General features: G+C 46.3%; 6 protein-coding genes across 6 annotated transcripts; 2 read left to right on the top strand and 4 right to left on the bottom strand.

Annotated features, from left to right (window-relative positions):
- Nucleotides 1-122: 122 nt before the first annotated feature.
- Nucleotides 123-682, top strand: BHQ10_008482 (uncharacterized protein; the record flags this gene model as incomplete). Its single annotated transcript, XM_040881292.1, has 2 exons — nt 123-445; nt 508-682. The coding sequence occupies 2 exons, from the start codon at nt 123-125 to the stop codon at nt 680-682; spliced, it is 498 nt and encodes a 165-aa protein (XP_040736984.1).
- Nucleotides 683-3,464: 2,782 nt separating this feature from the next.
- Nucleotides 3,465-4,539, top strand: BHQ10_008481 (uncharacterized protein; the record flags this gene model as incomplete). Its single annotated transcript, XM_040881291.1, has 2 exons — nt 3,465-3,853; nt 3,912-4,539. The coding sequence occupies 2 exons, from the start codon at nt 3,465-3,467 to the stop codon at nt 4,537-4,539; spliced, it is 1,017 nt and encodes a 338-aa protein (XP_040736983.1).
- Nucleotides 4,540-4,955: 416 nt separating this feature from the next.
- Nucleotides 4,956-5,667, bottom strand: BHQ10_008480 (uncharacterized protein; the record flags this gene model as incomplete). Its single annotated transcript, XM_040881290.1, has 2 exons — nt 4,956-5,112; nt 5,195-5,667. The coding sequence occupies 2 exons, from the start codon at nt 5,665-5,667 to the stop codon at nt 4,956-4,958; spliced, it is 630 nt and encodes a 209-aa protein (XP_040736982.1).
- A 1,891-nt stretch (nt 5,668-7,558) lies between these two features.
- On the bottom strand, nt 7,559-8,192 carry BHQ10_008479 (uncharacterized protein; the record flags this gene model as incomplete). The annotated part of the gene is made up of 2 exons (XM_040881288.1): nt 7,559-8,043; nt 8,153-8,192. 2 exons carry the CDS (start codon nt 8,190-8,192, stop codon nt 7,559-7,561), a joined length of 525 nt encoding a protein of 174 aa, XP_040736981.1.
- Nucleotides 8,193-8,488: 296 nt separating this feature from the next.
- On the bottom strand, nt 8,489-12,181 carry BHQ10_008478 (uncharacterized protein; the record flags this gene model as incomplete). The annotated part of the gene is made up of 4 exons (XM_040881287.1): nt 8,489-8,531; nt 8,581-11,614; nt 11,666-12,107; nt 12,173-12,181. 4 exons carry the CDS (start codon nt 12,179-12,181, stop codon nt 8,489-8,491), a joined length of 3,528 nt encoding a protein of 1,175 aa, XP_040736980.1.
- A 704-nt stretch (nt 12,182-12,885) lies between these two features.
- On the bottom strand, nt 12,886-13,512 carry BHQ10_008477 (uncharacterized protein; the record flags this gene model as incomplete). Its single annotated transcript, XM_040881286.1, has 3 exons — nt 12,886-13,036; nt 13,086-13,208; nt 13,259-13,512. 3 exons carry the CDS (start codon nt 13,510-13,512, stop codon nt 12,886-12,888), a joined length of 528 nt encoding a protein of 175 aa, XP_040736979.1.
- Between the last annotated feature and the right edge of the window lie 2,174 nt (nt 13,513-15,686).

Here is a 15,686-nt window from a genome sequence, read left to right as displayed (position 1 = left end):
TCTCCAAGTTTTATCTCTCGACAACACGTCAACATGGGTTATAATCCGATCATTCAGCCTGAGCAATATCACGATGATCTACACAATTCCAAAACATCCAGCAACAACACCCGCAAATCAAAATGAACGGAGAAAAGTACTACACCCTCGCCGAAATTAACCAGCAGCTCGAGTCCCGCAAGGGCTGGGAGCGCCGCCGCTATGAATGGGAATTGTCTCTGATCGACTTTGTCGCTCGAAACGTGGCCGACGAGCCTCTCCGCGAAACCCTAGCCATGCCTCCGGACATGCGGGACGAAGAAGGTTTCGTTGACGATGAAATGCATGTCTGGGGATGGGTGCCTTGTGGCTACAAGGGGATAGAAGTTACCCAAGAATTCGCGAAAGAGGTTCTTGCGGATGCGGTGCTGGTGATGCTGAATGAGCGGTTGAAGAAATTGAAGAAGTGAGTCTGAATACAGTCACCCAAATGTAAGTTTTAGTATATGGAACTAACGATGGTGGTAGTTATGTTGGCCTGTATTATGGAGGTGTGGAGGATGGCTATCAACGCATATACATCAATTACGTTGAAGAAGAGCCTGAGCTTCCGGATCATCTCAAAGACCTTCCAGTCCTCAAGATGCAGAAGTGGGACCCGTCGATAAAGATCAAGTCGAATTTCGGAAAATCGTACCTGTAGCTTGGACCCGGCTCTCAGGCCAACGCTTTTCGAATACCGAAAGTTTGGCACATCCAGATTCTACTTTGTTGACTTGTTGATACCCTGTGATATGAGTACGGATCTTTCTTGCACATGGCAGAGGTTGTCAAATTTATTATGGCTACAGAGGTACATACCCCATTTTTTATTATTACAATTCAACTATGTAAATGAGGACGAGACTGCGTCCGCAATTTGAGTAAGTTGAACTGCAGCTCCCATCTATATGGCCTCTTCTTGACTAATTTTCATTTCAGCTCATTGGGATCTACATGCTTAACAGCTTACGTCTGAATCTCCGTAACGCTACTCTAAATGTGGAGAACCCGGGAAATGAAGATGTTGAAAATGATATGCTCGAAAAGTGGCACGATCTCACAGACCTAGCCAACAAGAAGCTCAAATATTTGATTCAACTCTTCTCGTCTAACATGGCTGTGAACCTATGTCTATTCAACCTTCGCTGAACCCATGTATATGAACTACCTTCAATTCCGTAACTCCTTCCGCCACGAAGCCATGTCACCCACGTCAGATAGAATATTGGCAATAAATCACCTGAATATACTAAAGAACGTATTTGACTTTGATTTCCTACAGCCAATACACGAGAAGAATAGTAACGAAGAGAATACGGAAGCTTAAAACTACGTGCAGGGCGTCATAAAGTGATACCTCTAGATTGTCATTTTGATCTGGACTCATCCAAGTTTTACTCAATCCATGACTCTTCGAACATGAGAAGTCATCTGCATGAGGTATAAATATGGATGCAGTGGCTTGACAAGGTCATATACATATATTGTTTTTTTTTTCAAAATTTAGTGCGTCTCACGAGTTATCCCCAAAGACTAACTCGCCGAAAAGAAAGGAACAATGCCACATGTCCAGGAAGCGAAGACAGACATAGAACAAAATGCATTATATCAAATTGAATTTGAGAAACTTCGAAAAAACGAAGAATTGCTACGAATACGGGTCGCAGCAGATCTAAATGATGAGGACAATAAACAAATATGTGAAGTTCCTGCCATACCAGCTGCTCGCCATGATGAAAATGGAGATATTGCGAATTAAAAGATGTTTTCGAATACGTTCCATGCAAGGTATATAGATCTGAGGTTCCCTATGACTTTGCAAAGTATCTCATTACAAGGGCGACTGCAGATGCGGTTGGGAATTACGTGGCTGACTTGAATGGGTAAGCTAACCATCCTTTTGCAATAAACGGGTTTTTTCTGGCTAACATGATGCGAATAGGGGCTACACGAACTTGGAGATAAAGCTTTCTACACATCCGGAAGATGGTTACCGACAAATCATAACAGTGTGGGTAAACGAGATACCCGAGGTACCGAAATATTTGGAGAAGCACCCTGTTATTGCATACAGGAACAGGCGAGGCGGGAATGAGCCCAAGAATCTTGAGTCGATCATTTAGTGCATGTAAAGGGAGCGTTGAAGTAACGGTGTCTGTGATTCCCCTGCAGCGAAATAACCGCCTGGGCATAAGCCCTACTCAGATACCAGCAAAGGACTTGCCTTGTATTGCCAAAGCTGTAATCAATTCACCTTTCTGATCGTGTATTACTGATTTACCATGTAGGTAATTTGACTACTCGTGCTTGATCAGACGATGGTCTAGTATTGATTGAAAATACAACAATATAACCCCATCTAATATTGTCTGGACTCAATCATAAATAACTCATTTGAACGACTCCTTCCACCATGCAAGTCACCCGCAAAAGAAATATATTTGTCAATCACACACTGGAAAATGTAGAATATTATACTATTTGTTTCATCCACAACTCAGTCCTTAGAGAACCCAGCATTTTCCAACTCAATAGCGCGAATACGCGTGTCAAATAAGTCCAAGCTTCGAACAGCGACATATATCGCAGCGCACGACGTCAAAAGAGAAGCGAAAATCACAGACGAATGAAGCTCGTCAACAGTATCGTAATAGAGACCAGAACAAGGGAATACGTGAAGTCCTTACCGCACCGCCTCGTGACGGCCAGCAAGATGACCAAGAAGGCATGGATAGGTCACAAATTATGTTCGCATACGTTCTAAAGTTGTTCGAGGCTGGGGGTCTTGAGCTCCGCCCCTAGTCACGGCCCGTGTCGATTATTGGCTGGCTATCTATTATTAGTAAGATTTGGCTAATTATCTTCAAATTTGATGTGAACTCTCAAAGTTTACGCACGTAACTTGTTACAACGGCTACTTAGTTAATTAATAAACTGTCAGGGTTGTTGATCCGTGTATTAATCCTTCCCACCAGTGCTCACCCAGAAGTTCGTCTGTGGCAGTGTGTTGGACCAACGTGATCAACAGGCGATTTGTCCCCACTATCACTCGCGGTTCCAACGTTAGCTAGAAGTCCGACGCCTCGAGCTAAAATAGGCTTCGTGTTAGCCTCCAATCAGGCCTGTAACCAACATGATTTAATGAGCCGCGTCAAAGCAAGACACCCAGAGAGGCTCAGCTGGACCTTGGCCAACACCTAATTGGTGACTCGGGCGTCATGATTCGATGTTACACGTATACGTGCATACATACATTGTACGAAGATGGTATTCCCCTTTTATTTTTCTTTTTCCTCTGTCCAGTCGTCTCTCGGTCTTAAAAGTTCCACCTCGACTTTATCCGAGCCAACTCGTGAAGAGAAACCTCAGAGAGGTTGATAACCAGGTACATACACGGACACTCAACTCATCGGTACCTGCGAACAAACCAGAAGCAAAACGTCATGTCCGCGACGTCAACAATCTCCTCACGAACTAACCTCCTCGGCCCGCTAACAACAACATGGTCCGCACCAAGTCCCTGCCAATCTGCATGGCAAGAATGCGTTACCTGCTCCAATGCCTGGCAGGGCCAGGGCTGTCTTGATGACGGCTCAAATCAAGATACTTTGACCTGCTGGCCGCCAGTCACAGAGACCGTCTCCGCTATTGAGGCACCTTTTCTCGGATTGGGATTCTATTCTCCCGGTCTTGCGTGTCCTGTGGGCTATTCGACGGCGTGTGCCATGTCTGGTGCGAGTAACGGGTTACAACAGTCGATATCGGGTCAACAACAATTTCAATTCGAGTATGCGCCTACTGCGGGCGAGACAGTGATTGGCTGTTGTCCGTCGTAAGTCTATGACTCTCGCGATCAATCGAAATTGGTTGTGAAGCTAAGGGAAATGTAGGGGCTATGCATGTGCGACAGGCGTCAACGGCCAAACCTGCTCACGCCAAATCGCTTCCACAACCGAGCCATTCCTTACCTGCGCAAGCGGCGCATCAACAATAACAACATCCGTCGTCCTCCCTGAAACAGTTACGACAACGGCTTCGAGCAGTATAGCTGGAATAGAGACGATAACACAATTTTTGATTTGGGCGCCGTTGTTTCAGTTGAATTATCAAGCCACAGATCTACCTACATCGTCGACTCTCAGTACTGCACCAGCAACGACCACAGCGGCCCTGCCGTCGAATACGACGACCTCCTCCAGCAGTGGTGGTAGCAGCCATACCACAACAATCGCAGTCGCAGTTGCAGTCCCAGTGGTGGTTGTCGCACTCATAGCAGCTGTGCTGGGTTGGTGGCTATGGAGGAAAAGAGCAAGAGCTGGTCGTGGATCATATGCTGCTGCGCCGCCACCACCACCGGGGTCAGACGACAGAATACCCAACGCGCCTACAGAATTATCACCGCATAATGCTTTGGTTGAAATGGCAGTTCCGAACAATCCAGTACCGCCGGTTGAGATGTCGCATGAACCAAGCGTGCCGAAACCGTTTCATGGTGCAACGGTACATGAGATGGGGTAGATGAAAGACGATAGTCTACATGTACATAGTGTGTATACTCGAGGATAAGCCTTTGAGTACGTCAAAAGAAGATCTACATCAAACGGTTACTCAGAGACAAGTAATATTAATTGTAGTACCTAACCAACTGCCAAACTTGTTATAACCAAAGAGAGGTGTAGTAAAAATGTAGCTGCACATGGCTTTCACGACCGAAAGTCTCCCCATTATCAGATCTCGAATCCACTTTGATATGCCAAGATCGGGACATTGAAGACAAGTCATTACTGCGCCGTACCAAGAACTTATTGGCGATCACTCTCATCTGAAAGAGTCAACCCAATGAAACTGATAGTCCCAGACATCATCCGATCGTTTGGTAAATAACTTGGCGGCGCTGGAGTAATCTTGCTTCCGAAATCATCATTGCCGATATCTTAGCGAAAGCTTGCTGGGTCGTACTCGCATTCCTCCAACCTAATGAGAGTTGGCAGATCCTTGAAGCAGTCAGGGATTTCTGGCTTTTCACCATACCAACATGCAGTTATGCTGAAATAGCCATTCTTTGTGACCTGAGAATACCATTCTTCGATCCTATCATCATATCAGTATCATGGATTGTAATAGAAGCCCAAAGCAATGACGGAACTTGATAAAAGGCGATAAATTGACTTACTGTCCTTTGTGTGTAAAGCGTTTGTACACAGCTTTTTCTGTGCCGGTTTGCAGTATACTCGCCGCTAAGTCGTCATCAATGAAGAACCCATCGTGTTCACGAGGAACAAATTGAGAGACGTAATCAGCATTGGTGATTCTTGCAAACTCGTCCCGCTCATTCGGAGATTTCTGCAGTATGTCGCGAAGTTGCTGGTCGGTGAGTTGCCTGCCGACTTTACCAGACAAGATTAAGTGTTGATGATTTCGCTCCCTGCCCGGTTTGGGCTGACGGAGTTGGTTCCCTAACCCGTTTCCGACAGGTGGCGCAGACTGGGAGTTGATTACTCCTGTCAAGTTTAGTGCTGGGGCATCATTCGCTCCCAGATCTGAGGCGTTCTTTGAGTTCATATTCTCAGGCGACGATAGTTCTTCTGGACTGACGGTTATGTTTAGTTCAGGAGCATTCGGATCTAAGGCGTTCTTCGAGTCCATGTTCTCAAGAAACGGTTGGCGTTCAGATACGGTCACAATTGGAGGATGGAAGATAAATTTAAAAATTTATCGTGTTGATTAATTCTATACCTACTGACTCATCTTACTACACGTAGATAAATCACCTACAAAAGAGGCCTTGGATGGAAATTCCCGGTGAAATGATATCCAGCTTTATTATACACTTTTGCTTACTGGAGGTGATGCAATCTATCAAGTCGGCAAACGGCGACTATATTTGTTACATAACCTCAAGTCTTTGACAGCCCTCGAACTCTGAAGAGTTTCTCGCCTTTGTGCAGTTCTTTGTTCGGGAAGACAATTACGCCCGTCAGGATCTGATATAATTGCCTAAATGGACGCCGATGGCAAACGAATTTCACAAGATCAGCCGAATGAGTCAACGTGACCTCTATTTTCGAGGCACCGACACTACTTTTCATTGCCTAGAAACAATGATGACGTGTATGTAGTACAACAGTATTGTAATGTTTCGTGTTTCATCTGTAGAAGCATGAATTGACGTGAGAGACATGTATACCTAGGTATTTCTCTGTCTACATAAGTGACTACAAACAGCTCTACTATCGCGAACACTTTCATCCTCTTTGTACAATCCCAATCCACGAGTACTTTATATCAGCCGTCAAGTGTGTGTACGAACTTCTGGAAATTCATTTGGTAGATGAGTAAGATCTATCACTTCCGGATTTTTCTATCTACTTCTGCGCCATTGACAAGCTATCTTTCATCTACATTCAGCTTCCTTTTTTTATTATATAGAGCGTATTGAGTCAAAGAAACATAGAAAAACTCACTTGTAAAGCAACAAATCAAGTCGCCCAACTACCAATTGCGCCCCCGTCGATGACATGTTCCTTTTACAAACAGCTACCAGTTACACCGAATTGCCATAAAAAATGTACCCATCGAAAGAACAGACATATGGTGCCCAGCGGTATCTGGTCACGGAGAAATCTACGTAATGTAATTGAATTGTCGATATCTTGATGCCAATTATTGCTCTCAACTGAGTTAGGGTCACGGCTAGAAAGCCCTAGCCGAAGCACCACCGAAGAGTATCACCATCTTGATCACGTTCATAAAAAGCCTATAGACACTATTAAAAAACATGAATAATGTTCAGAATAGTGTCTCAGTTGACCAGATCACCTCTTCAACCTCATATATACCAAAACCATACTACAATCATCTGCCACGTAGCGTACCTATACGCATCCTCCTATAATCAATCCAGCTGCTTACTATATTTTCTACACTTTTGTTGTATCTGTCACATTCTTAGAAATTTTATTCATGACTATCGAGATCTCCAAATCAAAATCATTGAGCGAATCACAAGCTCGGAAACAARSGAGCCACAAGTTCCGTGACACGGAACTACAACGACCAAGTATGGCTTAGGTATTCGATTGTGTCTGACACACAAAGAACTTCTAGGATTATCTCCGCTGGTAAATAACTCATTCCCCAACAACTCTTGTATCACACGTAGTCGCGCTAAGATGGGTGGACATCGACAGTTTTTCTCTCTGGCCAATATTTTCAATGATACGACTTTTCAATTATAACGCTGTTAAAGAATTTGATGTTAACAACCCCAGGGGTTACAAAAGCCACTACCACTGATGTCCCAATCCAACAACACTTCAGCGACCAAAAAAAGTAGCAGACAGAACAGCGGATGTTATTCCTTCTACGTAATCAATCGACAGAATTGATCCAGTTCATTTTCAAAAGTTACCCCTACGTACATATAATCATTCCATAAATGTTCATGAATTGGCCCATCAATACACGCAAACGCCAATTATATAATCCCTTAAAATCTACCCATTCCCACCGTTTCGTTTGTTGAATTTTTCATTTTTCAATATTGAGCAGCCAAGCCCTCCAACCCCTCCCCATCAAGCATCATCTTCTCCCACTCCACCATCGCCTGCGCCCCCAACGCCTTATAAAACTTAATACTCGGCTCATTCCACTTCAACACACTCCACTCCAACCTCTTCCCTCCAATCCGCACCACCTCATTCGCCAAATACCGAAATAGTTTCAGTCCATAACCCTTTCCGCGTTGCGAGGGCTGGACGTATAGATCTTCCAAGTAAATCCCGGGCGCAGAGCGCCAGGTTGAGTAGTTGTAGAAATACAGGGCCATACCCACGGGTACATCAGAGCCGGGCGGGAAGATGAGGGCGGTCCATGTTGAGCCGTTTTTCTTCTGTTGTGTCTCGGTGGAGGAGTTGGCGAAGCTAAGAGTTGCTAGTAATGAGTCGTGCGTGGCTTCGACTTGGTCTAGGGCGTGCTCGTAGTCGGCTAGTTCGCGGATGAACTGGAGGATGTAATCGACATCTGTATACGTGTTATTGTCAGTTGTTGACGAAGGTTAGGGTTTGTGATTTTATGAGTTGTGAGGGAGGATGCGGGGTTAATGGATGTATGTAGTTGGAGATGCACATACCCTCTTCATTAGCTAGGCGGATGGTTGGTTGATCGGACATTTCGAATAATTGCTCAATTGTGTATCTTTTTGGAGTTTATACAGAAAAATGTAGTTGACGAAGGATTGCTGCCTTTTATATAGAATTGTCGCGCCCTTTGACAAGATGTGTTCCATATGTTACGTACTGGGTAAGACAAAAAAAGTTTTGTAGACCCGTTGCCCCACTGCGGAGAACCGCCACAGCCTTACATAGTAGTTTTGCTGCTATCGATCCATGAGTCTAGACTTAAATATTATGTACATTAATTTACACCCCTCTATACCTATACCTACATGTATAAATATATGTGTGCTCTACCGAGACATCACAGCAGACATCCATCGCTGCTCATCATTCCTACTCCTCGTTAGTTCAACCCTCAAAAGCAGGGGGAAAAAAAACTTACCGGTCAAAATGTAACAGCATCGCCAAAACCGGAATGAGCTGCTTCTGATGAGTCTTGTCCTTTTGCTCGAGGAATTGCAACAGGACGTTTTTCAGGTATATATAGTCAATAGAACCGCCGCCTTGGCTGCGCTCGGTGGGTGTCTCGCTGCGTGCGACGGACGGGTTTCGTTCGCGCGAGCCGGGGAGGAGTGGAGTACCTCGGCGGCTCGAGTCGATTGACGAGCGGGACGAGGTGATGCCCGACTCCATTGTTGATGGCCTTTTCCCGGCGCCAGCGGTAGTGGTAGTGCCGTTGCCGTTCTGGGGGCTTCCGGCACGACTGAATTCATCTGTAAGAGCTTTGTTTGCTTTGCGCAGCTTTTCCAGTCGGTTGTTTGTCTCTTCGATCGAGCGACGTAGTTCCGCCTTTTCTTTCTCCATTTCTCGTACTTGTCGTTCGCTTTCGTCCAGTGCATCGCGCAATTGGACCATTGCTTGCCGGACCTCCTTGACTTCTTGCGTCGAGCGCTCGGCTTGAAGTTCCAAATCGTCTCTTCTTCGTTTCCAATCGCGTTGCGCATACTCCAACTCTTCTTTGTCGTTTTCGGCAACTTTAAGTGCCTTTTCCGTTTCGCGGACTTTGTTTTTCAGTTCCTCTAATTCCCGAGCACGGCGACGGCCCATAGTATTTGCTTCATCTTCAGCTTTGTCCCGCTCTTCAATTGCCGCTTCGAGTCGTTCTTTAAAGTCGCGGATCTTGGCATCTGTGCGACCTTCAATTTCGTTCAAAAGACGGCGCATGGTCTCGCCTTCGCGACTTCTTTCGGTCAACAGGCGATGAGCCTCGGCAAGCTCTTCTTCCAGACTCTCGCATCGCTCGCGGGCTTCTTTCATTTGCATTGCCATTTCGGACGTTTGGTCCCGCATGCTGGTCATCAGGCTTTGCGCACTGGCGTGTTGGGCTGTCTTGAGCTGGATCTCTTCTCTCAGACTGCTCAGCTCTCGATCGAGTTGGGTAGATTTTTCTTCTGCCTCTCGCATTTTCGCTCGTATGTTCTTCAACTCTTCTTGTGCTTTTGCCAAGTCTTTCGATGTCCTCTCTTGTGTTTCAACCGCCTGTTGTTTCCTCGTCTCGCTCTGACGCAAATCAGACTTGACGAGTGACAATGACTCCTCAGCCTTGAGTCGGCTATCGGTTTCCTGCCTGATTTTCTGATTGAGAGTCTTGACTTCATTCTCGCGATCAGCGATACTCGACTTAAGCGACTTGACCTCCGTACGCAGGTCTTCGTGCTTGTTCTCGAGCTTCTTGAATTCGGCCATCTTTTTGCTGAGCTCTTCTTTTGTCGATTTCAGCTCTGCAGATTCGGCGCGCAGATTCTTCAATTCCGGCGACAACTTTTGCATCGTGTTACGCAAATCAGTCAAATCCTTGAATCGCGACGCGGCTAGCTGTTGAGCAGCAGAAAGGTCTTTCTCTAGAGTAGTCGATTTGTGCTTCAACTCCTCGAATTCAGCCTGTAGATCGGTATGTAGTTTCTCAGAATCAGCATTAGCGGATGCATGATTCGTACGCAACTCGGCAACCTCCTTTTCAATCTTTGCGCGAGCTTCTTCCAAAGCTGCCTTTTCGGCCAGTAACGCTTTGACCTGATCTTTAGCTTCGACATGCTCTTGGCCGATATGAAGTAGTTCATCTCGTAGAGACTCGATCTCTTCTTTGAGATCGTCCTCACCCTTTAGTTTAGCATGCAAACGTTCAATTGCGGCTTCTTTTGCGTTCAGCTGTTCAGTCAGATCCTCGATCTTCTTTTCCAAAGCAGCAACGTCTGCCGTCTCCGTTGAAGGTGCCTCTGTTGCCGGTTCCTCTGCAGTTTCTTTGGCAGCTTCCTCCGTCTGTTTGCCCTTCTTCTTTTTGTTCTTCTTCTTTTTGCCGCCGGCACTTGCTTGGGTCTCCTGAGTCGGGGCTGATGCGGGTGTTGGAGCTCCTTCAAGGGTGGTCTTCTCACCCTGCAATATCTCACGTACGTCATTAAAGTTGGCCGGCTTTCCTGCCATGACAGATTCGCGCGTCGTCTTCCACTTCGGTGAGAAATCAAGACCATCATCGACAAACTTGACAATCTTCTCCAAACCTTCCAATTCGGAACTCTTTACAGCAAGCTGCGTTCGGAGAGAAGATACAGTCTCCTGGCCTTCTTTGACCTGAGATTTCAACTTGTCGACCAATCCTTCAATAACACCTATGCGCTTCTCTTTATCCGCCTTGTCTTTTTCGACTGAAGCAATATTTTCTGTCAATTCCGAAGTGTCTGCTTTTGAAGTCGCATTCGCACCTTCCGCCTTCAGACGATCAATCTCTTCCGACTTTTCGGTGAGCTGGCGCTTGACGTCTGATAACTCCGTAGTCGCCTTTTCGACAGCAGATTCCGCAGCTTCAAGTTTCGACTTGACCTCGTCAATCTCCTTTTGCTTCGCAGACTTGACTGCTTCAATCTCAGATTCGTGCTTATCCTTTGCATCTCGTAATCCTTCCAACTCTCTCGTTGTCGATTCCAGAGTAACAACCATACTCTCCGTCGACTCTCGCGCCACAGTCAAATCGCGCTTGAGCTTATCCACCTCTGTCGACAGCTTCTCAATCTGTTCCTGCTTCTCCTGAACCTCCGACTCTAGTCGCGGAATCTCATTATCGAACGAGAAAAAGTCCTCTGATTCAGCCGACTTTTCGGTGTCGAGTTTTTTCTTCTCATCCTTCTCTTCCACAATATCTTCCGTCTTTTTCTGCTCCTTGAGGGCCGCAACCTCATCCAACGCCTCTTTCGTCGCCTTCTCCGCTTCGGTCAATTTCTTCTTGTAATCGTCCCGGTCAGAAGTCACCCTTTTCAATTCGTCCATCAACATATCATTCTTCAGCGACATCTGATTCAAATATTCCGTCAACGCTTTCGGGTCTCCGATCGATGTCAGAGGCGTATTTTCTCTTAGGGCGGACTCGAATGATTCGACCAATAGCACGCGCGCATGCGCCGCTTTGTACGCTTTGTGAAGCTCTGTCTTGCGTTAGCATGTAGTGAGCAATCGAAGCGATTAAATTTTCATACCATGGTATCTAGACTCAATCTTATCCAACCGTCGCAATTTCGACCTCACTTCAATCGGTAACTCGGGCGGCTTCTCCGTATTATCCTTGCCCTCTTCGGCGGCATCCCTTTTCTCTCCTCCCTCAGTCTGTTCCGATCCCTCATTCTGTGCACTATCCGCAGCCGTAGATCCCGAAGTAGTGTTACCAGTCTCTAACCTCGGCGTCCCTGCGCGACTCAGCCCCGACGCCGGTGTACCAGTAGAATCATCATCGCCAATAGAGAACTCGAATTCCTTCGGGTCGGGTCCGCGGGTTTGTGGTATGTTGCTGTTGCTTCGTTGTCGGTTGTTTGTGGCAGTGCGTGTTGATGGGCGACGGGCTGGACGGGCGGCGGTGCCGGCGGCTTCTCGTTGGCGGGCTTGTTCTTCGGCGATGCGGGCGTCTATGGCGCCGCGAATGCGCTGGACAGAAAGTCAGATGGCGTTGAAAGGCAGGTTAGATGGAATGGGACGAGATGGGGGTGTACCTGGAACATGGTGATTCAATTGTTGTTGCTCCGATCCCGCAACGGGGGAGAGAGTATTGGTGTTAAAGGAGTGGAAGTCAGACGCGATGGTCGTCGTGAGGGAGAATCACCAATTGCAAGCAGCCAAACAAAAAAACGAAAAGAATAAAGGAACAAGAAAAGCAAGGTCAGATATTTGTACGGAGGTTTGAGGTAAGCTGTCAGTTTCGCGGAGGAAAGAGCCAGACGACGATCCATGTGGCCGGGTTGCCAAGACTGGCATCGAGGCGTCCAATCAGGACTCATTATTCTATAGATCTATATTTAGGGAAAGGTCGTTAAGATTTAATTATTTAACTCTTGTATATCATCGTATGCGTTGATAGAGTGAAAATCTATTAAAAAATATTCACAGTATAATATTAAGTATTATTAACGTCTGGTTTCGACACAAACAGTAAGCCAAAGCATCCTCCAGCCCATCTATCCAGAAAGCAAGACAATCCAGAAGAAGGGGAGTATCTGCACGCTAACGGATATAGAAACAGCACAAAAACGAGAGAGATATAGGTATCAGAATGTACACGCGTTGAATTTCCCTTCATATCATCCATCGTAAATCATGATATGGGAACGTTCATCAGATTATCCGCTCATAATTGGTGAGATCGTGGCCGACGAGATATCATTGATGCAGCTCATCGTTTCTACAATTCCTCATTGGTTGGGGTCATTTAAACGGCAGCAGTGCCAGTAGTGTTGGCTGGCGCATCGAGAGGAGCGCGAGTGTCGGCGGCATTGTGCTTTTCGCGAACCACAGGCTCATGGTCAGCGTCACTCCAGCGAGTCAAAGTCTCGGTGACGAGGCCGACGAGGGTGAAGAAGCTATCTAAATCAGTGTGATATCCTGCAAAAGTAGTAACAGGAAACTTACAAAGCAAGGAAAGTGAAAGCCTCGGCAGCATGCTTCACAGATACCTTGACACCGAAGGGGGCAATGAAATAGACGTCGCCGTAATTGTAGCTCTGGGCAGCGAAGATGAAGGCGGTCAACCATCTACCATAGTTAGCACAACTGTGTTACATAAAAGAGGGAAGAGGGCGTACAGGTAGGAGAAGATCGTGTCAATTATAACAACCCACTTGCTGAGCAAGGTCGACCTGAATGGCGACAGGAATGCGGGGATAAAGAAGACCACCGAGAGGACAGAAATGACCAGGTTGAAAATGATGTGTACACCATGGTGCTGGCGGTGCACGAAGTAGGCGTAGAAACCCATGGCGATGACGGAGCTGACCCATTGCAGGGTTCGGGTGGCCAGGAGCAGGGGCCGGGAGAGGGTTGATTGTAGGACGGCCATTATGTTTGATCTGTTGAAGCTTATTGATTGTATGCTTATTTATGGTTGCTGTAGGTTGGTGTGAGGTTGAGAGTTGACTGAAGCTGTACTGACTCGCGTTTATTCCGACTGTGTTGTAAGACGAGAAATCGAATGGGCAGATGGTTGGGAACGACCTGCAGCTTTATACTCGCAAGACTGCAGGTGGGACAACACCTCATACCAACATCACGCCAACCTAGACCACGAGCACGTCTGGATTAGGCAAATCTACGACAGCTTATGTCCAGTCGCCCTCCGCGACAATCCGTGGATCGAATCAATAATTTGCAAACCCAAAGTCAGCTAGGTCAATGGCAAGGTTTGTCCCATACATCGAACATGCAGCCGACCCGTGACGGCATACTGAGTTCTAGATCGACCATTGGGTCAAAGCTTTTTTGGATTGGGTCGATACAGAGCCAAGACTAGGTCTGCGTCATTATGTGATGGCGCGAGTATCATACAATCGTCTAGAATCAGCAGTAAAAAAGACAAAACAGGAAAAACTATGCACGTTCGGCGGTGGACAAGCACAGAAGCGGAAATTAGCTTGTACGTGCTAACTGAGAACCTTGCCGGAGCTATAGCAGCAGTATTAGGAAGTGAAAACTACGTAGTAAGTGTTTAGTGTACATGGTCTAGCCAGCGTATGCAAGGTATACCCCAAATTCGAATGAGTCACGCAAGGTGCATACCCTATTCCCCCATTTCGATTAGACACAGTGACAGCCAACGATGTTCGCAGCGGTACACACATGCGATCATCATGCTGACATATTCGTCTGGACTGTGGCAACTTGGCAAATGTGGTGACCAGAATCTGGCCGATATACAATTATGAGCCAATGGCAACCAGGCGCGGCACTGAGCGGATATCGGGATATGGTACGTCGAAGAAATGGAATATCAGAGAAATGTATCCTTCTTGTGCTGTGGCTCTGATTGGCTGGTAGCTCTAAGAGATTGTGATAATAGAGGATACTCGGGTCAGCCCACTCGCTCAGACCAATTCGGATAATCGTTGCCGAGAGCTTTGATGCCGCATCACCTGATGCTCAAAACTTTTTTTTTTTTGGCTTTGTTTTGCTAAGTTTTTCTAGTCTGTCGAACGAGATGAGGAAGTGGCTGAACTATCCTCGTCGATGGATCGCGCTGAAGATCGTATACTTGATGCACACAACCTGGGTGGCAGAAACAGAATCAGCATGTAAGATGATTGATCCATGATCCAAAATCCGGATGCTTGCAACATCAAAAATGATGAAGAACACAACAAGAATGACGTCGGAGCGCATTACGTAACTGCACCAGTCCGCTTTGGGCAATCCGCTTCGCAACTGCCGAGTTACTTTCACGCACTAGTCTCTTTATGGAACTAGCGGTCGATCATCAACCACTCAGATGCTCCCAAACGACGCTAGGAATTTTCGAATGCGCTCTGATTGGCTGAGAGTGGCTATACATCCAATCCTCATAGTATACCATGTAGCTTGCTTAAGCATCATTTTTACTCATTGGCATCTAAAAATATTTCCGCGGGATTCCGTCGCACGATGAGTCGATGCACGACGAGTCAGATGACTGTCAGCAGAGATGCAGATGTGCGTCCACGTCAATGGACGGGACTGCGTTGTACAGACGGGAAAGTCGAGGTAGACATGAAGAATGTAAGAACAGGGGGTGACACATTCTTGGCCTCCTACTTGAATTTGATTGAAGCTTAATTCAAGAATTTGAGCACACCGACCGTGCCGGTTTACTTTTTGCCGATCATGCTGCAAGGTTCTCCGTGCGGACTCTGAATTGATACTACATAGTACACGAAACAGAAACTAGAGTTTGATAGATTGAGACGTTCCTTGCAATAATCTCAATACCTTCCGTTGAGAGAGAGTTCAATCTAATGAATAAAATCTGCTAGCTACGAAAATTGTGAACAATATGGAGGTAAGTTCGGACATTAATTTCCTCTACATTCTTTGCTTTTCTGTCCCACGACGATCAATATGCACCCCGTATTTCGGACACATGACTTTCGTCTTACCTGTTGTTTAATTTGTCATCCCTACAAAGGAGGTAAAAAGTCAATTATTTGGATGAGGGGTCGGTGTCCAATTTTCGATCGACGAACCTATCGTCCAGGGTGAAAGGGG

The sequence above is a fragment of the Talaromyces amestolkiae genome, assembly GCF_001896365.1.
Source record: "Talaromyces amestolkiae strain CIB chromosome Unknown scaffold19.1, whole genome shotgun sequence".
Taxonomy (NCBI): domain Eukaryota; kingdom Fungi; phylum Ascomycota; class Eurotiomycetes; order Eurotiales; family Trichocomaceae; genus Talaromyces; species Talaromyces amestolkiae.
Note: the sequence above shows the minus strand (reverse complement) of the source record. Positions and strands in the feature narration are given on the sequence as shown.